This window comes from Silurus aristotelis (genome assembly GCF_946808225.1).
Source record: "Silurus aristotelis genome assembly, chromosome: 14".
Lineage (NCBI taxonomy): Eukaryota > Metazoa > Chordata > Actinopteri > Siluriformes > Siluridae > Silurus > Silurus aristotelis.
In genome coordinates this window covers 25,999,167-26,024,013 of record NC_139587.1, presented here as the reverse complement: position 1 = coordinate 26,024,013, position 24,847 = coordinate 25,999,167, and the positions used below count along the sequence as shown (strand labels likewise).

At 39.6% G+C, this 24,847-nt stretch overlaps 2 protein-coding genes across 6 annotated transcripts in view; both read left to right on the top strand.

Annotated features, from left to right (window-relative positions):
* The first annotated feature begins 442 nt into the window (after positions 1–442).
* smc1b (structural maintenance of chromosomes 1B) lies at positions 443–13,684 on the top strand. The gene is made up of 25 exons (XM_083560965.1): positions 443–682; positions 772–960; positions 1,265–1,377; positions 2,326–2,529; positions 2,613–2,851; positions 2,920–3,178; positions 3,261–3,401; positions 3,637–3,719; positions 4,297–4,504; positions 5,132–5,317; positions 5,393–5,578; positions 5,678–5,824; positions 6,326–6,463; positions 6,567–6,683; positions 6,833–6,939; positions 7,911–8,052; positions 8,392–8,537; positions 9,321–9,474; positions 9,701–9,796; positions 10,261–10,417; positions 10,517–10,671; positions 11,071–11,222; positions 11,822–11,891; positions 12,016–12,126; positions 13,278–13,684. Exons 1-25 carry the CDS (start codon positions 574–576, stop codon positions 13,371–13,373), a joined length of 3,705 nt encoding a protein of 1,234 aa, XP_083417091.1. The 5' UTR covers positions 443–573; the 3' UTR covers positions 13,374–13,684.
* A 2,281-nt stretch (positions 13,685–15,965) lies between these two features.
* The window catches only part of LOC310736944 (uncharacterized protein), a 48,848-nt gene continuing 39,966 nt past the window's right edge, over positions 15,966–24,847 (top strand). For 2 of the 5 annotated variants that reach the window (XM_083561030.1, XM_083561031.1), the window contains exons 1-9: positions 15,966–16,783; positions 16,879–16,966; positions 17,501–17,608; positions 19,546–19,714; positions 20,677–20,802; positions 20,995–21,118; positions 21,243–21,312; positions 21,689–21,803; positions 22,817–22,934. In XM_083561030.1, coding sequence (XP_083417156.1) covers positions 16,125–16,783; positions 16,879–16,966; positions 17,501–17,608; positions 19,546–19,714; positions 20,677–20,802; positions 20,995–21,118; positions 21,243–21,312; positions 21,689–21,803; positions 22,817–22,934 — 1,577 coding nt within the window. In that variant the 5' untranslated portion in view covers positions 15,966–16,124. The remainder of the gene's footprint in view (positions 16,784–16,878; positions 16,967–17,500; positions 17,609–19,545; positions 19,715–20,676; positions 20,803–20,994; positions 21,119–21,242; positions 21,313–21,688; positions 21,804–22,816; positions 22,935–24,847) is intronic. The other 3 variants (XM_083561029.1, XM_083561027.1, XM_083561028.1) reach the window with 2 other exon arrangements.

The window sequence follows — 24,847 nt, the reverse complement described above, 5'->3', positions numbered from 1 at the left end:
TATATATATATATATATATATATATATATATATATATATATATATATATATATATATATATATATATATATATATAAAATAAAAAACTCAAATTTTGATGAACGAGATTCAAAGAACCAAATCATCAAAATATTTAGATTTTTTCATAACTAATTACCAACTTTCTTTCTGTGGCTTTTGGTGAGAAAACCTTTGGTAATGACAATAAAACACACATTAATGTTAATTAAACACACATTAATGTTAATTAAACACACATTAATAACAATAAAGGACACAAATTTAAAGTACATTTAATTAAAAGCTTTGGGTCGTCTTGAAACCAATATACATTCAATTCAACATATATTTACGAAGACGGTAGATTTTGAGACTGATTTCCCATGAGTCATTTGGGTTATGTAAATAATTTGTCTTTGATTGGTCAGAATGGGGCTGGACCTCAATAGCCTGGGTGTTCCCGCTCTTTCTGACAATCTGAGGAGAAGAAACCTGTTAGCCAAATTAGCTAGGATTTGCGGTTTATTATAAATTTTTTTGGACGTTTTTTTTTTTTTAATTCACAGAGTAAATATGGGTTATTTAAAGCAGATAGATGTGGAAAACTTTAAGTCGTGGAAAGGAAAGCAGACTATTGGTCCGTTTAAGAGATTCACCTGTATTATTGGGACGAACGGTTCAGGTAAAGGAGTCGAATTTTATTAAAATTATTGAAGAAAAAAAAAAATTGCAAATGACAATGAATTGAAGGCAAATGTTTTAATCTGGAAGGTAAATCGAATTTGATGGATGCTCTGGGTTTTGTGATGGGAGAGAAAGCCTCCAGTCTGAGGGTGAAGCAAACGAAAGACCTGATACATGGCGCTCATATCGGTATACCGGTTTCCCGCACCGCCTCGGTCTCTATGCGCTTCTGCAACGATAACGATCAAGAAACGATTTTCAGCAGAGTCATATCAGGTGGGTCCAGGCAATTAAATATCACTGAATTTCTACAGTATCTTGCCAAGATTTCACTTAAATATTACTGACTGTTCTGAATTTCTTCCATGTCCACAAAGACATCACTTAAATATCACTGTTTTTTCTGAATTTCTACAGTACCTTCCAAAAACATCACTTACTATACTAAAACTGTACAATACACCAGAAAATAACAACAAATGAATCAAAAACATCACTTGAATGTCACTGATTGTTCTGAATTTCTACAAAATCCCCCAAAACATCACTTGAAATCACATTTTTCTGCCTTTTCTTTCAGGTGAGTCGTCGGAGTACCGAGTGAACGGCAGGCAGGTGGCACTGAGCAGGTACACCTCCGAGCTGGAGAACATTGGCATCGTAGTGAAAGCCAGGAACTGTTTAGTATTCCAGGTTGGTGTAAAGGAGACACGTTTCTTTCCAGTGACTCGAGGTGATAAATGGATTCCTGTAGTGTTCAAGTCGAAGTTGTAAAACATTTCATTCGATTGACTTAAACTACTTTGTTGTGTCTCTTATAAAAGTTGTTCTTCACTAGTTGGAGATTCCTTTCTTGTGATCCAGTTGATCCCAGAGCAGTTCAGTAGGATTTAGGTGCGGTGACTGGGCAGGTCTTGTTGTACGGTGAATTCGGTTCTAATGAGCCGCAGTACAGATGAAATTACGTGGGGTCGAAGTATAGAATGATAGAAAGCGGTGATAAAACAGATAAAGAATAATTATTATACCTGTATGTTCACACCGGCTTTTCAATATTCTTTAAATATCACAATTTTATCATAAATACAGATTACACACACACACACACACACACACACACACACACCTGAGAAACACACAAGACTGTCCATAGACAATAAAGTCCACTCAGATTTACTCCTAAAAGTATATAATTTTTTCCCCCATATGAATGGAGATGCTCAAGTATTCAGCACAATACAGTTTTATTTTTATATCAAAAGATGAATAATTAGATTTGAATCTGATCTGATTAAATCTGGGTATTATTTTGTAATTACGCAAAACAACACGAACATGCGAGACACGTCTGAGACACCGTGTACACTATATTGGCAAAAGTTTGCGGACACCTGGTCATAATCTTCCACATTAAGTCCAAATTTGCTCATATAATTCCCTCTGCTCTCCTGGGAAGATGTTCTACTAGATTTTGGAGTGTGCTTGTGGATATTTGTGTTCATCACAACAAGGCTGTTAGTAAAGTCAGGTACTTGTGTAGGATGAGGTGAGGAGGCCTGGGGGTGCAGTCAGGGTTCCAATTCATCCCATTTCAGACTTTTTTTTAGTGAAGTGGACCGGTGTTTATTACGTCTGTTTCAGGGTGCTGTAGAGTCCATTGCTATGATGAACGCCAAAGAACGCACAAAGATGTTTGAACGCATTAGTAGTTCCATCGAGCTGGCGAGCGAGTACGAGACCAAGCTGTCCCTGTTGCAGAAAGCCAAAGAAGACACGCAGTACAATTTTAATCGCAAACGGGCAGCCGCTGCGGAGAAGAAGCAGGTGTTCAAGGACAAAACCGAGGTATTATTGTACTATGACGAGTAATTATCTGTGTTTTTCATGGACGCAGCTTAGGATAACGCTGTTGTGACGTATCTGTTCAGGCAGAGAAATACCAATCCCTGGTGGAGCAGCTCAGTGAAAGTAAGCTGCAGCTAAGCCTTTATCAGCTTTATCACAACGAGAGGGGCGTTAACACGCTCGTGGAGTCCCTGAGTGAGAAACAGGAGGCTGTCGCGGTCAAAAATAGTGTAGTGGAAGAGTGTGAGCAAAGTGTGAAGGCTCAGAAGAAAGAGCATGGACGCCTGAACAGGGAGTTGCAGAAACTAGAGAAGGAGATAAAGTGAGAGTGTTTCATTAAACCATAAAATAAACCCAACAAGAAGAGTTTTATTGTACCTTTTCTTCTAGATCCCAGGAGGAAATCCTCAGCCATCAGAGGCCTCAGTACATCAAGGCCAAAGTGAACACCGGTCACCACCAGAACAAGACAGAGGAGGCACACATCAGCCTGCTAAAGATCCAGAAGCAGCAGGCCAAGAAAGAGCAGGAGCTACAGGAGCTGGAGATGGAGCTGGGTGGCCTGGAGAGGGCTTGGAGAGTTTATGAGAGAGAGATAGAGGAGCGAGCCGCTCAGAGGGGCGAGGCTGTCCAGCTAGAGGAAGCTCAGGTTGGAGCTACGTTGTGTGTGTAAATGGAGTGGATTGAACAATCCTGGATGATGGTATAACTTTCTTTTGTGGTTGTTGTAGCTGGAGCGTTACAAGGAGCTGAAAGAACTGTCCAGGAAAAAGGGAGCTGTTTTATTACAGAAAGCTGAGAAACTCCACTGGGAGCTGAAGGCCGACCGGGAAAAGCTGGAGTTTGACAAAAGGCGAAAATGCGAAGTTGAGGTGTGTGTGTGTGTGTGTGTGTGTGTGTGTGTGTGTGTGTGTGTGTGTGTGTGTGTGTGTGTAAGCTGCACCGATTTAAAAAAATGTGCATCGGATACAATTTGGGATTTGTATTGGTACATTTTTTTTTATTTATATATAATTTGTAGTAGATGCGCTTCACTTTTATTATTTAGAAAGTGATCAATAATTTGTGACCAATATTTGATTTTGTATTTTTTGTCTGCACGTGCAGGCGAACATTCGGCAAGCTGAAGATCATTTGGACGAGTTAACCAGGAGGGCAGGGAAACTGGAGGAGTATGCCATTAACTCGAAGTATGTTACACCTTTAAGCGCACTGATTTATATAAACTTTATAGTAGACCATGAGCTTCTTTCACACAGTTTTCCACAAGGTTTTGAATAATTACATACTGTATATGTAGCATTGATGCCACCAGATTAAGGTGTTCATGAAGGACCATGCTCTCATTTTGGTGGTTTTGACAGAAAACATTGTAAATATTGTTTTATACACAGTTTATGAACTTTTTGTTAGTTGTATTAGAGCAGGAAAAGTACTTTGTTTTATACGTTGATTATTTTTCTATTTCATTTAAAAGCTGTTTTTTAAATTAAAGTCATTTTGCGAATAAGAAAGTATTTTTTGTTCTTTGAGCCTCGTGAAGAAATAAGGGTGATGAAATTACAAAAATGATTAAATTAAGGAGTTTGGAAAAAAAATATTGAGACAAGAAAGGCTGATGTTTCTTTTTATATCGAGATGAACTTTTGGTTTTCTTGCAGTTTGTAGCAGTGAGAAAGGATTGATTTCTGAGAGCATATAATTAGACACTGATGTTGGACTGCTGCTTGTTGAACCTCTGCTTATTTTATTTATTTATTTTTTCAGCAAAGCTCTGGACGAGCAGCGGGAGCAGGAGCGGACCTTGAGGGAGATGTTGGAGCGCGGACGGTTGAGGATGCTCGAGGTGAACGAGGAACTGGGTTTGGTGGTGAAGGAGCTCCAGAATGCTCGCATGGATAGTCAGGAGAATCGGAGACAGCAGAAACGAGACGAGATCCTTGAGAGCCTGCGCAGACTCTACCCGGATGTTGTGGTATTGTATTGCGAACATCAAGAGGAGCTGGTTTGAATTCAATCTGTTTTAATGTAATATGTTGCAGATTAATATGTATTTTATGATAATATCGTAATTGTTTTAACAAAGTACGATATCGAGTATGTCGCAAAACCCAAACAAAACACTACGGAGTGCACGCGTACATCACTTTACGAAGTCTAGTAGGTTAGCATTGTGCGCATGCACTTTTTTACTGCATGATTTATTCTATTAAAATACATTTAGAATGATCACAAAATTCAAGATATGGGGACAGAAAATATGTACATTTATATCAGTTCATATAGTCAATCAATATCACACGAAAAAGTCAGCTGTCCATGGTCCTTAATGTACCAGCACAATAACACACAGCAAAATACGTCTGATTATCATTATCACTAAAATAAAATAAATATCGAGATATATTTTTTTGTCACGATCGCATAGTTGGCAGGTTCACTGAAAAAACGGACCATGCGACGAAACACATGGAAAACATCAGAGATCGTAACGTAACACATGTTATAGTTAGTAGTAAATATTGTCCTAAAATTCTGCATATTTAAGTCTGGAATAAAGTATGGAATTTTGTAACAGCCACCTTGTTTTCTTGGTGTGCAGTATGGACGCTTGTTGGACCTGTGTCAGCCCATCCATAAGAAATACCAGCTCGCTGTCACGAAGGTGTTCGGCCATTACATGACCGCCATCGTGGTGTCCTCTGCTAAAGTGGCCCGTGACTGCATCCAGATTATAAAAGAGGAGAGAGCAGAGCGAGAGACGTTCCTCCCTCTTGACAACCTGGATGTAAGTCGGACTCAGGACTAAAACGTCTGTTTGATTTTAGCATGCTCGGCCCCTGAACCGAATCTGTTTGTTTAGGTGAAGCCGCTAAACGAGCGTCTCAGGGAGGTCCGTGGAGCCAAGATGGTGGTAGACGTGGTACAGTGTTCCCAGAATGCACCTCAGTTAAAGAGAGTGGTGCAGTTTGTCTGTGGGAATTCCCTCGTGTGTGAGAATCTCAAAGATGCCCGGCATGTTGCGTTTGATGGCCCAGTGCGCCTTAAGGTGAGATTTAGACACACTGCAAAAATCTGAAAATGGCCGTCCTTGGTTTTTATCTCCAGATCGAAGGGAACTGACTATGGCTGGATTTAAATTTTTTAGACCGTGTCTTTTGATGGTACCTTGTTCTTCAAATCTGGGGTGATCTCCGGTGGCTCTGTTCACTTGCGCATTAAAGCTCGGCGCTGGGAGGAGAAGGACATGAACGGCCTAAAAGAGCGTAAGGAGCAGCTGAGTGAAGAGCTGAGGGTACGTCAGAGTTAATTCTCCAGCAGTTAATCAGCACGTTTAGAAACAGACGTTAAACAAAAAACCTTTTTTTGATTTTTATAGCTGTGGCTGATGAACACAAATGTCCACAAGCACACTCCAAAATCTAGTGGAACATCTTCCCAGAAGAGTGGAAGGAATTAAAATAACAAATTGGCACTAAATGTGGAATGTGCTGCTTAGAAAACACATACCATATTTATGACCAGGTGTCTGCGAACCTTTGGCAGTATAGTGTATATACAGTATGTGGCAGCAGAGCCGGTGTTTCAGTGATTAAAAAGGAGAGAGACAAAAGCTAAAGTAAGGCATCTCAGAAGGAGGGAGATTCGTACAACTTGATAGAGTCCTAACGTATCATGTGAAAACATAAAATGGTTATTGAAAATTTGGATCATCATAAGATCGAAAAATCGAACCATTGAATCTCAGGGATTATCTGTATTCCTAATTTGAGACCTCTGTGTGTGTTTATGGCAGGAACTAATAAACCTAAAACGCAAGCAGGCTGAGCTCCATCAGGTCACCGCTCAGGCCCAGGGAATCCAGACTCGCCTCAAATACTCCAACTCGGAGCTGGAGTCCATTCGCAAAAAAGTTATCCCAGCATGTCAGGCTGTAAGCTGGTGCACTATTTTGCTCACTCTCTCTGTTCTGTTTTTCTACTGCAATAATAAAGCATGTTCATGCTTGAGTGTGTGTGTGTGCATGTGTGTTGCAGGAAATCTCCAGATTGGAGAGTGAGCTGTCAAACCTGAAGTCTCAGATCGAGATGCAGGCCAATAATTTACAAGTAAAGGACGGCGAGGTGACCGCCATCCAGGATGAAATCAATCACGTGAGTCACACTACGAATTCGTAAAAAAGTATCGTTATCACTGTTATCAAGATATGACAGACTCTTATTCTCAGCCGCAGCAGCTGAAGAGACTTTTGAAGAGCCTTTTAAGAGCTGTTGAGTAGCACTTTTATTTTTTATCGCTGTAGATGGAGGACATTGTGTTCTCAGACTTCTGTGCTGAGATTGGAGTAGCCAACATTCGTGAGTACGAGCAGGATTATGTGAGGCAGCAAGGAGAGATCGAGAACAAGCGGTAGGGCCTCATACAAATGCACAACTTCGGAATATTCGACTGTTTTTTTTTACTTATTCAAAGAGAATTTAAACTATAGAATGTATTCAGACAGGCACTGAACATATTAATAGTGGGTATATGACATTACAGCTGCAGCACGGTTTGACGGGGTGCTGCTTTGATAATGCAGTACCAGTCTTATGAATACCAGAATATGTTTTATACTGTATTTTAGCCTGTCTAAAGTTCTACATTTAGCTTTGATGAAAGCTTGGCAAACTCATGGCATTCAGATTCATGTGGTAGTCACCTGGAATGGTTTTCTATTCACACGTGTGCCTTGTCAGTTTCTTGGCCTCCTTCTTAGGCCATTTCCACACTCATACATTTTCGTGTGTGTATATAAAGCCCGATGTTTCTGTGTGGATGAGCAACATTTAAAAACGATTGAAACCGAAACTGTGGATGTGGAGAGTTTTTTGACAACAATGCTATAATGCGGCAATGAAACTATTACTTCGGAAGAACAACAAGCAGAAGAGATTTGCTTTGGCCAAGAAAAACAAAGAATTGACATTAGATCAGTGGAAAACCGTATATTGGTCTGGAAAGTCCGAATTTGGTTTCAGTTGAACAAGATAAAGTGAAGGAAAAGCTGCCAACAAGCACTCAACCCCTCTGGGAGTTCCTCAAGATTGTTGGGTGACTACTTCAAGAGGCTGATTGATAGAATGTCAAGAGTTAGCAAAGCTGTTATCAAAGCAAAAGGTGGCCACTTTGAAGAATCGAAAAATATAAAACATATTCTGGGATATTTAACACGATTTTGTGTAATACATAATTCCATACTTGTTCTTCCATACTTTGGATATCTCCAGTATTAATGTACAATGGCGAAAAAAATTAATAAAAAAAAAATCAGTGAAGTAGAAGGTGTGTCCAAACTTTTAACTGATACTGTATATAAAAGAACAGTTTGTTATAACCAGGCTGCAGTTTGAGTCTCAGCGCACCCGTCTGAACACCCAGTTCGAGTACGAGCAGGAGCAGCTGCATAAGCAGCACAGGCTGATCAACAAAATGAAGGAGTCCATCAGGAACGAGGAAAATATCATCTTCATGTTAAAAGAGGTATTACAACTGTAATGCAGCTGTTTGAATTTCTAAAATACACGGGTCCCACGTATTTGTATGGGGGGGTGGTGGTGGTGGTGGGGGGGTTCAATACTTAGTTTTGAAAAATATATTGCCCAATTTGGTTTTCCAAAATATAAAATAAAAAAAATGTTTTTATAAAACGAAGGCTCGGAAACGTTTTGAAATAAAAAAATTTGCAGGAACCCTGAATTTACTCGCAACATTACATCAGTATTATACCAAGAATATAACCTATTTTCATCTTTATGTGAATCGGTTTCCTTTAGTATAGCCTTATTCAGGAAGCTCGTTTGAAATGTTTGTTTTGATCAGGAGGAAGAGAAGCTGCTCAATGCAGTAGATGAGTCTCAGGCGAAGCTCCTAGACTTGAGGAGTAAGCAAGTGGAGCAGAGATCTTATGTTAATAAAGCGAAGGCTGACCTGGATAGGAAAAGCAGTGGCCTGCAGGAGAACTCCAGGTACTAAAGTCTGAGTGCTGAAAGATTATTATTGGTATTGACGTGACCATATGTCTTTCTTTTTATCTCCTCGTCTGGTAAATATGATGTCTTTAAAGGATACAGGAAGATAATTCATTAAACGCTTGATAAGAGAGTGTACAGTATCTCACAAAAGTAAGTGCACCCCTCACATTTCAGCAACTATTTTAGTAAATCTCATGGGTAAATGATATAGAAATTAAACTTGGATATATTTTAGAGTTGTCAATGTGCAGCTTGTACAACAGTTTAGATTAGATTTAATAAATAACTGAACATACAGCCATTATTGTCTAAATAAATGGCAACCAAAAATATTTTTAACCATGCCAGGCCACACATCCTATTCATCATGGTTATGTTTTTGGTGTTTGTGTATCTTGTATTAGAGCAGGTAAAATTTGCTTCAGAAAACAGACGCATGAGTGCTGCAGCATTGTTTTAGAGGTTGTAGAATGTCCGCTTGACAGTGCTCAGACCGTACTTTTCAGACCGTTGTTTTAGGACTTGGTGTGTAAAGTTATATAGATTCAATAGAACTGAAGGTTCCTGTCTTAATATAAACTCCACTAAACACCCTGGCGATAAACTGGAACACTGACTGGACCTTCTCACCTAACATCAGTGCCTGACCATCACTAATGCTGAAGTAGAGGTGGAGATCATTTAATAAATGAGATATTCATCAAGGACATATGGGTGAGGGTTAGTTGTCCACATATTTTTGGCCATATAGAGTATTTATTGCTTTCTTTCTCACAGGGAACTGGTAAAGCAGCAGAAGGAGATGATTTCTGTAGAAACTGCTCTGGAGCATCAGAGACTTTGCAGACACAATCTACTGCTGAGCTGCAAAATCGAAGGTCTGCCTATTAATGTGCTCTCAGGAACACTGGATGACATCAGTGACATCCAGGTAGTATTACACACTCATCCAGGACCAAAGGGGTTCCAGCTTGAAGCTTCTTAGAACCTGCTGTTCTTTGCTATGCAGAAAGTGATTGATGATTGTGTTTCAGAATTATTGGCATGCTTCCTAAATGAACTTTACAAATATTTATAATGCTAAAGTTAAATTACAGATTTTCTAAGACGTGCGTAGAAAATATATGAATATTAACGTTTTTTTCTCTTTAACACAGCTGGACTCCGAATCTGTAAGCACCACCACACAAGACATTTATGAGCGAGAAGCACAGATGGTGATTGACTATGGACCGCTGGGAGGCAACCTGAAAGTGAGGCTTGAGAAACAACAAAATACACATGAAATCACATTTCAGCAACTTTTTAAATATATTTTCAGCTTGTAACATACAGTGTTTATTGTCTAAATAACTGGCAACAAAAGTAAGTACGCCCTAAGTAAACATGTCAAAACTGTGTACCAAGTGTCAATATTGTGTGACCATCATTGTTATGAAGCACTGCCTTAATCCTCTTGGGCATGGAATTCACCAGAGCTGCACAGGTTGTTGCTGGGATCCTCTTCCACTTCTGCACACACAGATTTGTTAGATATATATATATCCACTAAACCAGTAAAACTAACAAATGTGTGTGTGTGTGTGTGTGTGTGTGTGTGTGTGTGTGTGTGTGTGTGTGTGTGTGTGTGTGTGTGTGTGTGTGTGTGTGTGTGTGTGTGTGTGTGTGTGTGTGTGTGTGTGTGTGTGGGTGGGTGGGTGGGTGGGTGGGTGTACAGAGGCTGACTGAAGAGCAGGACGTGATGGCCCAGCTGGAGGTGCTGAGAGAGGAAGTGTCTTCTCTTGAACAACTGATCAATATGTCCAAACCACCCAATATGAAGGCCCTGGAGAAGATGAGTGAGGTGAAGGACAGCTTCCGTGAAGTTGTTGATGGTAAAACACACACACACTTATTAAAAGGTTATGAATGGTTTAAATCGAAACATTATTATCTTATTAACACTTTGATCAAAAATTGTGTATGCATGTTAGCATTCGAGACCAGTGCAAGAGCAGCGAAGAAATGCCATCAGGAGTTCGAGCAAGTGAAGGCCAGACGCTTCCATCGCTTCAGCCAGTGCTACGAGCACGTTTCTGTCGCCATCAGCAACATCTACAAAGACCTCTGCAGGAACGCCAGTGCTCAGGTGAGAATTTTTGGTCTTCAAATCCATCCTTCTTCTTTAGATTTCATGAACATGAGTATTCTTGAGTCCTGGTGTCTGGATCCAGAAGGTTTAGTTTCCAGGCTATTTTTGATGTCTGAACCACTATGTAGATATTTGTCATTGATTCATCTGTGTGTTGTTTGTCTGAGATTTATTGTATGATTTATAAGTTATTGTAATCAGCAGATGAAATGAGTACAGTTCACAACTGATCAAAAGGTGGTGAAGGTCATAGCAAGGACAGAAGCCAATGGAATGCAGAATCTTGTTAATTTTCCCCTTAGTTAATTTCTCAGAAAGGGTGTAATCAATAAATATACATTCTATATCATGTAAGATCATATTAAGCTGAATTTTTTGTGGTGTGTGTTTGTGTAGGCGACTCTGAGTGCAGAAAACCCTGATGAGCCTTACTTGGGTGGTATCAGTTATAACTGTGTGGCACCCGGGAAGAGATTTATGGCCATGGACAACCTGTCAGGAGGAGAGAAGTCGATTGCAGCGCTCGCTCTGGTGTTTGCTATTCACAGGTAGTTATTCTTTTACACCGATCATCCATACCATTATGACCACCTGCCTAATACAGTAATCCCTCGCTTTACCGGAAAACCGCGATAAACGGATGTCACTCCAAAAATGCTATTTCATGGTAATACAGTACAGTAATGTATATATGAAATATCATTTTCGGGGTGACGTCCGTTTATCGCGGACGGGTTTGTAATGTAACCACTTGCGATAAACGGGGGATGAATGTATTGTGTTGGTCCTCCTGCTCTGACCCAGACGTCTAGACATCACAATTTGTCAAACTCGCTTAAATACTTACACTCGCCCATTTTTCCTGCTTCTAACATCAACTTTAAGGACAAAATGTTCACTTGCTGCCTAATAAATAAATCCACTCACTAACAGGTGCCATGATGAAGAGATCATCAGTTTTATTCACTTCATCGCTCACATTATAATTTCATAATGTTACACCTGTTCTTTAAGATTGTATAAAGGGAGTTCCCATGGTCAAGGTCGAAAGTGACAAAGAAATGATTTTACATTGTGTGCACTGTGTAAAAATACCTCCTTAAAATAAAGCTTTTTATTTTCTAAATTTCATCTCATTTTGTTCCAGCTTCCGTCCCGCTCCTTTCTTCGTGCTGGATGAGGTGGACGCTGCTTTGGACAACACAAACATTGGCAAGGCACGTTGCCTTTATTTGTCTGTCACTGATTTCTACATTTTAAGGCAAATCTGTTCTGTTTTTCATTTTCACATGTACTTATACCCGATATCTAAGTGTCTGAAGATGATATGATTCTGTGCAGGTGACGAGCTTCATTAGAGAACAATCAAGAAATAACTTTCAGGTCATTGTCATCTCACTGAAGGAGGAGTTCTATTCACAGTCAGATGCTCTTCTGGGGGTTTACTCTGAGGTACTGCAAACCTAATCACATCCTGTACACATTCTCAGGTGGAAATATAATTTGGAGATGATAGACGACACGTATAATAATGATATATGATTACATAACCATGCTGTAGAAGATACATAGAGCTCTTCAGAAGCTTTCAAACTACACCAGGGCCACACACAAGAAATAGAAGGTGGAGGTTTTGCCAAACTTGGGAGCTCTGTTCCTTTTAAAATCAGACTTTTAATCACGTTACACGTTTTTGTACCAAAATGCAATCCTTTTTAAGTGGTGGAAAACATGCACAACAATGCCAGGGGTATAAAAACTAGATTTAGCGCAGTGTCATTGTGGCTGCTCACTCCTTACTGGAAATACGATTTGTTTTGCGCATGCATGAACACACTAAATCGCAATGGATTTTTTAGCGTTTTATGTCCATCTTCAAAAATTTCTCTTAAAAGGAGAAAATCCTGACAAAAGGATGCTAAAATAAGTAGAACAGTTAAGTAGATCATATCTTTAGAAAATTTTATATTAAATGTAAAACACACACAAACACACCTAATACACACCTATATTACCTAAATAGGATACAAATGTAAACTATTTAATTTTTGCATTTATTTAATTTCATTTAATCAGTTTAATTTGTGCCAATTGAATTAATTACTCAATGTAATCAATATAATAATTTTATTTAATTATTACATTCTTTTTTTTATAAAATATTATTTTATATATTATTTGACCAAGCAGGCACTTTATTAAAAATTGTTTAAAAATGTGTATCAGTAATAATATTAAACCTCTTTTTCTAACACTTTTTTCATCATAATTTTTCCAAAATATTTAATCTAAATTTTGTTCAAAACATTGTATGAATATAATTAAATTGATTTGTTAAACTGGTATCGCAAATCCGATTAAAGTGTCTGGAACACTTAATGGGAGCAAACTGCAGTTGTGAGTCAAAACTTTCAAACCAGTTTATTGGATTGGCTGCTTTACGTTATACAAATGTAAGAAAATATCAGTAATATTAGTATTTAATGTAATGTATTGTAATGTAATCACTGCTCAGTTTTGAAGACAAATAGAAAAACAGTTGTTGCTTTCTTGTGTATTAGTGCTCACTATTTCTGTTATTTCTTGTACTTCTGGACCCACAGTGTAATGACATCATGTCTAGCCAACTACTGTCTCTGGACCTCACTCCGTACCCCCTCAACGACGACAACGGCAAAGAGAGAGAGATGGACATGTAAAGGAGCAAAAAAGAAAAATCGGTTTCTGTTAAATGTTAAAAAAAAAAAATGCACAACTCAATAACTACAGTTTAGAGTTAAATTTCAGTTCATTTGCATGTTTGTAATTATTTTCTGTTTTAAACGGTTCATGTTTATGCTCCCGTTTACAAGCACTTCACTGTTAAAATATTGTCCTTTGTGAACATACAAGTAATTAGAGAATTGTTTTTCTGATCTGTTCTAATGAGGTTCTGATTAGAGTCTAATTTATGTTTAATTGACGTGTTTTTATGAAGCGGTTACATTTAAATAAATGTTATTTTTTTCAAGCTTGAAGATTCACTTCTTCTCATCCTAAGAGCTATTCACAGCATGGTGTTCACTAAGACGACCTCATTAGTGTCTCACCATTCTGGCACTAATTTATTTATGTGTTTATTAATCCTAGAATTGTCCCCTCATGGTCCAGTGTTTCTTTAGTGTGTGATTTTTCATGACATCCACATATTACAGTCGTGATCGTCCCTCTGCGGAGTTTGGATGCCCTGAAATGCTTCCTCTGTGTGAGTTCTTCTGGTTTTTATGAGCTAAAATACACTATATGGACAAAAGTTTGTGGACACCTGAACATCCCAATTGCACATTAAGTCTTTATTTGTTGTGATGATAATCTCCAGTCATCTGGGAAAAAATTTTACTAGATTCTTTTTGGATATTTGTGCTGATTCGGGTGCACAAGGGTTCAGTAGAGATCACTCCATCGTATGTAAAGCAGATCTTCATGGAACTGGATTTGTGCTCAGGAGCATTGTCACGCTGTAACAGGTTTTGGGTCTCCTAGTTCAAGTGAAGAGAAGATTTAAATCTATATCATCTCAAATTTGGGGAGGAACCACATCTGGCTGGAAAAGTAAATAAAGCAATACTTTTGTCCACATATTGTATTTACCTTTAGGTATGTAGAAAGTGCTTTATGATGCATGTGAACATCAGTACGTGACTTTACGAAACCCCAGGTGTCCACAAACTTTTGCCAATATAGTGTACACATGTAGGATACTTTATTTATTCCTGGCTGTTGGGGAGTGGAATTTGGAGTTGATATTCTGTTAAGAACAGAATAAAAAGTTTCTCATCAAAGAGCATTCATTCATCAATTCATCCATCCATCTGTTTATCCGTTCACTCATTCAGGATTGTAGTGAAATTTAGAGCTCGCCTTTTTTCACTAGATTTTGAAGTGTGGCTGAGTTAATTAGCGTTCGTTCATCTACCATTCATGAGACCAGTCACTAATGTTGGAGGAGGTAAGGAGTCTCCAGTTCCACAATTCAGAGGTGTTCTGTGAGGTTGAGGCTGTGGTTCTCAAACATTTCAGATGGGGGTGGTTTTTTAAAACCCCACCTGTCTTCCATCACCCCAAAAGGTATGGTAAAGTACTTAAAGTTTAAGGATGTCTAATTTATTGAAATATCAAGTTTTAAATCAACGATATTGTTTTTTGTGCTGAGAGTAGGTAGCAGGTTGAGAAGAGCCTGGAGAGGTGGCTGTACGTGCTAAAGAGAAGAAGAATGAAAGTCAGTAGGAGTAAGACAGTACATGTGTGTGAATGAGAGGGAGTGGAGTGGAGATGATTATAATGGGGATTGGACGCTCCAAAAAGAGGGACATATCAGTCTTATGGTCAAATGTCCACAAACTCTCTCCATCTCTTTCTTTTCCTTACAATTAAAACATTTCCTGTGGGGTAGGTACCTCTCTCTCTCTTTCTCTGTCTCTTTCTTTTTTCCCCACTCTAGATCGAAACAATGGCCTTGACCATGAGAGCTGGAGCTTCAAGAACATTCAGAAAATGGTGATTGGAAACTCTGCATGAATGCAAAACAACACACACCTCAGGCAGGAAAACCCTGCATACAAAATCACCCGAGCTCAGGATCGACCCAGGAGGTGTAACGCAGCTGCACTCCAAACATTTCCTAACATAAGATTGGACAAATGTTGAGAACATTTCAGCAGTTTGGAGAATTGTTTTTGTTACAGCCTTTTTGGATGTTCTGAAACTGTTCTGAATGTTCTGAAACTCAGGATTGGTTGGATTCAGTCGCATTTTAAGTCATAGGTTAGAACAGAGTCTCAATTGTTTCACAGACATTTCATGAAAAGTAATTATAAACGGATAAAAATGCATGGGTTTGTATATTAATCAGTGGAAATTGGTTTGTAAAAAAGTTTGTAAATTGCAAATCATAAAATGATGGTGAAACTGTTTTGAAGACACTGAAGGCAAAAGATGTAACTATAAATGAAAAATATTGTCCAGTGATGTCTCTCTCTCTCTCTCTCTCTCTCTCTCTCTCTCTCTCTCTCTCTCTCTCTCTCTCTCTCTCTTTATCTCTCTTTCTTTCTCTCTGTCTTTTATCTCAAGATTCACAGGGTGCTTTATTAGCTTGATAAATATGGTCATTGTCACAGCATTGAGCATATCTCTTTCTCTCCCTCACTCTCTTTTTCCCTTACTCTCTCTCTCGCTCTATCTCCCTCCCTCTATCTTTCTCTGCTCTTATTAGGAAATATTTCCTCATGAGAATCAGTGCATAAATTCGGTCGCTGCACTCGAGGGCTCTTATTTTGAAGCGCCGCCATGTTTGAATGAATCTGGCGGTGAGTTCAAACCCTAACTGTACTAAGTGAATTGAAAACATCAGTGAGCTGAAACAGGAAGAGGAATCAGGATCAGGAGTAGTGAGGAGTTTGGCTGTTCGAGAGATGATGATGATGATGTTGAGGAAGAGGAGAAGAAGGAGAAGCAGCAGTGGTGGTAAAGCCCCAGCTAGGGGCAGGAGTAGCACCAGGAGCAACAATATTATAACCCCAGCTGAGGGCAGGAGAAGGAGTATTAATACCCCACCCAGGAGCAGCAGCAGGACCAGGAGTGTTAATACCCCACCTAGAAGCAGCAGGAGGAGCAGAAGTGTTAATACCCCACCTAGGAGCAGCAGCAGGAGTGTTAATACCCCACCTAGAAGCAGCAGCAGGAGCAGAAGCGTTAATACCCCACCCAGGAGCAGCAGCAGGAGCAGGAGTGTTAATACTCCACCTGGGAGCAGCAGTGTTAATACAGCTGTCAGGGGCAGGAGGAGCAGTGTTAATACCCCCTCCAGGGGCAGGAGCAGCATTGGTAAAGCCCCAGTCAGGGGCAGGAGCAGCAGTGTTAATACAACTGTCAGGGGCAGGAGCAGCAGTGGTAAAGCCCCAGTTAGTGGCAGGAGCAGCATTGGTAAAGCCCCAGTCAGGGGCAGGAGCAGCATTGGTAAAGCCCCAGTCAGGAGAGGGAGGGGCAGAAGCAGTGTGGGGTTTGATGAGTTTGGTTTCTCCTTCATTAAGAGGCGAGAGAGGACACTACAGCACAGATCCCATGATTACAGGTGTGTTTTTATACATACATACATACAGTGAAGTTTTGTTTTGTTTATTACAGTTATTTACAAATTACAGGTTTTTTATTCCTCCTTCTGCTCAGCTACCCTCAGCCGAATCCGATCAAAGTTAAAGAACTTTGTGAACTGCTCAGCTACTGGAACGGATCCAGTTTCATTTGCAGAAGTCAGGTACGTTTATACACTACGGGACCAATAGTTTGTGGACACCTGACCGTAAGATTCCTATGTGCTTCTTTTTTTTAAAAATCCCACTCCACATTTAGTCCCCATTTACTGTTATAATACGCTCCACCCTTCATCTTCTGTGGAGATGTTTAACTGTGATTTTGTAGTGTGCTTGTGGAGATTTGTGGAGATTCAGATAAACCACTAAAGATCTTCCAATCCATGGATAACATATGTTCATGGAGCTGAATTCGTGTACAAGCGCATAAACAGTTTGAGGTCTTCAAACTAGTTCAAGTGAAGGGAAAATGTACTTCTCATCCCAAACAAATGGTGTCCCAATACTTTTGCCCATATCGTGTACTATATACATTTTTACTATTAACAATATTTAACATACATTTAAACAGAGTACTTTTTTAATACCAATGGAGAAAAATATCGCATATATAAAGAAAAAAAAAAGTAAGTAAAGAATTTGTCGTCATATGTTGTTTTTATTTCTTTTGTTTCTTTTTTTTAAATTTTTTATTGTAGATTGAACGCTTTATCCGTATTGGGATTCCTCCTGCTCTGCGTTGCCGTGTTTGGAAGTGTTTGCTGGACATCGAGAAGGTCCGAGACGCCAGCAGTTTCAACTATCAGGTGGATTTTGGGCGTTTTTTTTTTTTATTATTTTTTTTTTATCAAATTGGAAATTTTTAACAAAAAAAAAAACGTATACACATACGGTAGCATTAACATTTTTTCCTTGAACTTGGAGACCCAAAACCTGTTCCAGCATGACATTGTCCTTGTGCACAAAGCCGGCTCCATGAAGATCTCCTGCTATACGGTGCATGAGGAAAGTTTTCACAGCGCTTCACTTTTTCCACAATTTCTTATGTCACAGCTTCATTCCAAAATGGATTGAATGCATTATTTTCCTCAAAATTCTAAAAAAAAAAAACAAAAAAAACCCATAATGACAACGTGAAAGAAGTTTGTTTAAAATCTTTGTAAATGTATTAAAAATATCAAACGAATAAGTCACATGTACAACATAGAGCTACATCACACAACATAGAGCTGCATCACACAACATAGAGCTGCATCACACAACATAGAGCTGCATCGCACAACATAGAGCTGCATCGCACAACATAGAGCTGCATCGCACAACATAGAGCTGCATCGCACAACATAGAGCTACATCACACAACATAGAGCTGCATCGCACAACATAGAGCTGCATCGCACAACATAGAGCTGCATCGCACAACATAGAGCTACATCACACAACATAGAGCTGCATAACACAACATAGAGCTACATCACACAACATGGAGCTACATAACACAACATAGCGCTACGTCACACAACATAGCGCTACGTCACACAACATAGAGCTACGTCACACAACATAGAGCTGCATCACACAACATAGAGCTGCATCGCACAACATAGAGCTGCATCGCACAACATAGAGCTGCATCGCACAACATAGAGCTACATCACACAACATAGAGCTGCATAACACAACATAGAGCTACATCACACAACATAGAGCTACGTCACACAGCATAGAGCTACGTCACACAGCATAGAGCTACGTCACACAGCATAGAGCTACGTCACACAGCATAGAGCTACGTCACACAACACAGAGCTACGTCACACAACACAGAGCTACGTCACACAACACAGAGCTACGTCACACAACACAGAGCTACGTCACACAACACAGAGCTACGTCACACAACACAGAGCTACGTCATACAACACAGAGCTACATCACACAACATAGAGCTACATCACACAACATAGAGCTACATAACAGAACACAGAGCTACATAACAGAACACAGAGCTTCATCACACAACATAGAGCTACATAACACTGCCACCACCATGCTTCACTGTAGGGATGGTATTGGCCAGGTGATGAGCGGTGCCTGGTTTCCTCCAGACATGACGCCTGCCATTCAGGCCAAAGAGTTCAATCTTTGTTTCTCATGGTCTGAGAGTTTTTGCATTTTGGAAGAGTCTAAAACTCTGATTGATGGAGGTCACTTCTCATTGGGACCTTTAATGCTGCAGAAATCTTTTTGTTCCCCTTCCCCATATCTGTGCCTCAATACAATCCTGTCTCTGAGGTCCACAGACACTTCCTTGGACTTCATGGCTTAGTTTGTGCTCTGACATGCACTGTTAACTGAGGGACCTCATAAAGACTGGTGTGTGCCTTTCCAAGTCATGTCCAATCAACTGAATTTACCACAGGTGAATTTTAAACAAACCTCTTTCACGCTCATTCTGGGGTTTTGTTTGTAGAATTTAGGGGAATGTTCAGTGAATTTAGAGGAGAATAATGAATTTAATCCATTTTGATATAAAGCTGTGACATGATGTGGAAAACCTTCCAGATGCACTGTATAAACTCAACCCTCTCCAACATCTCAGACACACACGTTCCAGAATATAGTGGAACATCTTCTCAAAAGAATGGAGGTTATTATACCACGGACTTCATGTGGAACAGGATGTTCCTGTGTAGGTTTATACTGTATCCATATTGTGATGCGCTGTATATGTGTGTTTCAGGTGTGTCTGCACGAGATCCGGAAGCCCCTGGTGGACCTCAGCGTGAGCGAGTACAGCATCATTTCAGCCATCAGCACGCTGGGAGAGAGAGAGAACGAGTTCGGCTCGGCCGCTGCAGAATCTCTCGGCGTTGACGTGGCTCTCTTCAGACAGATTGCTCTGGACCTGCGTGAGTATAAATGAAGATACAGCGCTGATAATCACAAACTCGAAAGATCTGGTCTGGATGATCTGTTTACAGCTGTTATAACACAAACTATAACAGGAAATAAAGCCCAATGGATGTTCATAATAGCTTCATAAATAAAAAAAAGTTGTTTAATAAATATAAACTATATGAACAAAAGTATTGGGACACCTGATTTTCCAAGTCGTGTTTTTTTTCTTCTTCTTCTTCAAAATTGTTTCCACAAAGTTCTCCACAAGGACACTTCAAGATTCTTCTAAGGAGAGTGGAGATGATTATAATGGGGACTAAATGTGGAATTGGACGTTCCAAAAAGAAGGACATATCATTCTTATGGTCAGGTGTCCACAAACATTTGTCCATATAGTGCATAATAAACATTATAGCATAATGGCTCTAGTGTAAATGTAAAATATCTCTATGCTCACAGTAACTTTGTTTTTGTATCAGGTTCCATCACAATACTTTGTCTTTGATTAGTTTCTTCAGAAAAACAGGATTAAAAGAAATATATATAATTTGTCACCACATTTACCACTGTTACCGTAGCAACACACTTCGGAGCTTTTATGCTTTATAACTTGATATAGTTTATGGGATGTAAATATTCTGTGTTACAAATGTTCCCAATTTTTTGTTATCTTTATAATCTCTAAGTTTTGCTTTTAACCTCTCTCAGCAGAAACTGCAGATATTCACCTTGTGTCCACTAGGCGGCGCTGTTTACTAACTTTCGCAATTCATTTATTTATTTTTTTCTCTCCTCAAACTTTTCTTGTTGATTACAGACTTACACGTTATGATATAAATGATGGGGTCGAATTCCCCATATAATATATAATTAGTGGAGATGCAGAACTGATGAGTCAGAAACGCTTTCTTGGATTAGATATAGCATTTTGGACTTGTAATGAAACATGAGATGTTTGTTTATTTGTTTATAGAGAGGTCTTTCCCGACGCACCGCTCTTTAATGGGAGACTCTCCTGAAGCCATCGAGGGTCAGGCCAAGCTTTTTCGAGTGCTCACTGCATACGCCAGTTATAACCCTCAGATTGGGTACAGCCAAGGTGATGAGCTCATTCCCAATCAGTTTGTTGATACAGAAGGATCACAGTTGTTCATGTGGGTTGTGGATATGAGTGTTTTAAGCACAAGTCCTAAATGCTTTTTGTGACTCGCATCAAGACGTAACATTAGTTATGCTGTGTTTAGTAAGATGAGCTCCTGATGAACTCTGGGTGTGTGTTTACTCCTGTTAGGGATGTCGTACATCGCTGCCGTCTTGCTCATGCTTCTCAGTGAGGAGGACGCTTTTTGGGCTTTGGTGGTGCTGCTGGAAAAACCTAAATTCCTGTCTGAGCTGTTCGACTCGTCCCTGAAGAAGTAAGCAGTTTGAGGCCGTGTTCTGGTGCCGGAACACTGTGAGATAAAATCCCACAATCGGACCGCATTATGAGACAGATTTTGTGGTGTAAATGTGTTTAAAATAAATGTGTTTTCTTATAAGGATCCAACATCAAGCAGTGGTGTTTCAGCAGTTACTAAAGCACAGGAAGCCTCAAGTGTACCAGCATTTGGTAATGAAAGAACTTCTGAACGACATACTTATATACAGGAACTTACATTATATAAACAAAATTATTGGGACTTTTTCATCCATGTGTGGTTTTTACTCTAACTGTTACCATAAAGTTGGAGGCACACAAGTGTATTGGACGTCTTTGGATGCTGTAGAATGAAATTTTCTTTTCACGCTTTCCATGGGTTTTTGAGTGGCCTGCTATAAAGCTCTGATCTCAGCATATAATCAACTGAAGTATGTGTAATGCGTATGATCCTAATAGATCAAATATTATATTAAAGTGTACTGACATTAAGGTGACACTCCAAATTTATTTACCACCACTTTTCTTTTTCTTTTTCTCTTTTTTTTTCTCTCTCGTATTGAACTAGGAGAACCTGGGCGTGTCCTCCGTTCATTTCATCATGCAGTGGTTTTTGACTCTCTTTACCTCTCTCCCATGCTGGGACTCAGTGCTGGCAATCTGGGATCTCTTCCTGCTGCATGGTAATGTGTGTGTGTGTGTGTGTGTGTGTGTGTGTGTGTGTGTGTGTGTGTGTGTGTGTGTGTGTTAAATAGAGCTAATTTGTCCCAGACTGGTATAACAGCATTCTGAGAAGTTGGCTGCAGTTCAAGCACCCAGGAGTTCGCTCCTGTCTGAAAGTTCCCACCGTTGTGCTTTTTTCCACCGGGGTTTTCTCCACACTGACTATCTGTATATAATCCATGAGCAGTGGAGGCCTATATATAATTTAATATAATATTAATTATAATATGCATTGCATAATCAATTATAAGTGTCCTATTAATTTGGAAATGGTATCAAATACATCTGTGCCCGCTAATCTGGGTGAAGGAGGTGTGGCCTCTGTGCCCAACAGTATTAATGATGGATGTGTGGCCTCTGTGGATGCTGGTCTCAGTAAAAAAGTTAAGTCCTCTATGCCTGTTAGGCTTAATGAAGGAGGTGTGGCCTCTGTGTCTTCAATTCTTAATGAAGGAGGTGTGGCCTCTATGCCTGCAAGTCCAGTCAAGGAGGTGTGGCCTTTGTGCCTTCAAGATTTAATAAAGAAGGTGTGGCCTCTGTATCTTCAAGTCTTAATGAAGCAGGTGTGGACTCTGTGTCTAAGTCTCAATGGAGGCGTGGCCTCTGTGCCTTCAGGTCTTAATAAAGGAGGTGTGGCCTCTGTGCCTTCAGGTCCTAATGAAGGAGGTGTGGCCTCTGTGCCTTCAGGTTTTAATGAGGTGGTGTGGCCTCTGTGCTTATTAGTTGTAATGAAGGAGGCGTGTCCAATGTCTTAATCAGAAAGAGAGCCCAACCTTCCCACAAGACATTGTTAGGGGGGCTGGCTGATATTTGACAGACGTTAAATTTTAATAATTAAATTTGGAAATTAAATTATTAATAGATAATCTGTCTGTCTGTCTGTCTGTTTAATCTCTCTCTCTCTCTCTCTCTCTCTCTCTCTCTCTCTCTCTCTCTCTCTCTCTCTCTCTCTCTCTCTCTCTCTCTCTCTCAGGCATGGTGGTGGTGTTTCGTGCTGGTTTAACCGTCCTCGAGCTGCTCGAGTCTCGTCTCATGAGCATGACCGAGGAGGCGGCCGTGCTGCCTGTTCTACTGCATGTTCCTATAGATGTGTGAGTCTGAGCAAAATATCAAAGTCAAAAGTCAAAGTCAAAAATGTATAAAAGATAGGATCAAAAAAAATATATATTTTAATTAAAAACAAAATACACGTTACTTAAATACTTTTAACTGAGCTTTAAAATGAATGACACTCTTAAAAAAGATGGTAACTTTTTAATTTATAATACGTAACTAAAATAACGATAAAATGAATCGTATTCAGGTCTGACCTCAAATTATTATATATATATTTTTTCATAGTTTTTACAGTAAGACAGATTGTTTAAAAAAAACCCTCATTGCTCATTGTTTTTTATTTTTTCTGGTCTCGTGTTGCTTTTGATGAAAAGGAAAAGTGGCGCGGTGTCACTGACCCAGTGTGGCTCAGTTACTCCGATCGTCACTACATGTGGGCTTCTTTTAACAGAGAGATAAAATGCTTATCACATTTCCCTCCTGGCATCTGCTTGACTTCAGCTTCACACACAAGAAGGCGAGCTTTTCTTTGTTAGCACGGTAGTCTTGCGTTGACAGAAGGTTCGCTATGGCAACCTGGACATGAGGTCAGTGCTGAAGCAGTGCAGGAGCGCCGAATGGTGAAAATCCTTCCTGGTGAAAATACTGTTAGATCCCCTTATAACCTGTAATAATGGTACGATCCACATAATGATAAAAATAATAATAATAATAATAATGTAATAACTCTATTACATGTCTGTAAAATATATTGGTTTCAACCCTTCTCTACACACAGTGTTTTTTGAGTGTGTGTGTGTGTGTGTGTGTGTGTGTGTGTGTGTGTGTGTGTGTGTGTGTGATCTGTCTATTACAAGTTGTCTGGCTCTCTATTTGTCCGTCTGTCTGTTAGTCCGTATTGGTGAATCTGTCCATCCCTCTTTAACTATAATACAGAATTCACCCAGTTAATAAAACATACAATAGTGTGTGTGTGTGTGTGTGTCTGTGTGTGTGTTGTGGGGGTGGTGGGGGGCATGCGGGGGCATGCGGGTACTTGGTTATCCATGGGACATGTCCATGTTCATGCAGCATGCTAATTTGTGTCTTTATTGTAAGGATTTGAGGGACTGGGGTATTTAGATGCAGATACACTCCTCCACAAAGAGCATCACATGACTGAGAGAATTCCTGTAACTGCCCTAGTGTTGGTCATGTTTGTCCCTTTGTTGCACCGTCTCTCTGTTTTACTCTCTCAGAGGATTCCTGGAACTGTGCTGGCATTGATTCTGAACTTAGCAGGTCAGGTCTGTATGTATCTCTGTCACTGTATGTCTTGCTGTCTTTCTGTCTCACTGTCTTTCTGTCTCACTTTCTTGGATAATTTCTTTAAATGTGAGTTTACTGCCTCCGAGACAGACAGTGAGACAGACAGACAGACATGACCTACTGAGTCAGTGTTCAGACAATTAGGGGAATTCTGAGACAGTGAGACAGACGGAGAGACAGAAAGACAGACAGTCCTGATCTGGTCTTGAAAGATTGAAATTAAAATTTTGTTTGTCACACACACATTCATACAGAGTACGACATGTGAAATGCTTTTTTACGACTGTCCAACATGTAAACATGAAAATTAGAATATAAGGATAAAAGAAGTAAAATAAATAAAGTATAAAAGCATAAGTATAACAAAAAAGTATGAAAATAGGTTAAGAATAATATATATGAATTATAGAGAAGGGGATGGATATGTGTATGACTAATATTGACAGAAGTACAGATTAAAGTGATTCCTGTAATTTGCTCGTCTTGACTCTGAGCCTGGCAGGTCACTTCTGTCTGTCTGTTTATTTGTCTCACCATCTCAGGATTCTTCTACCTGCTACTAGCAGCTCAGATCTGTCTCCCTGTCTGTGTCTCAATCCAATTGTCTCACACTAAATCTCTATGAGGAAAAGGAAAAGAG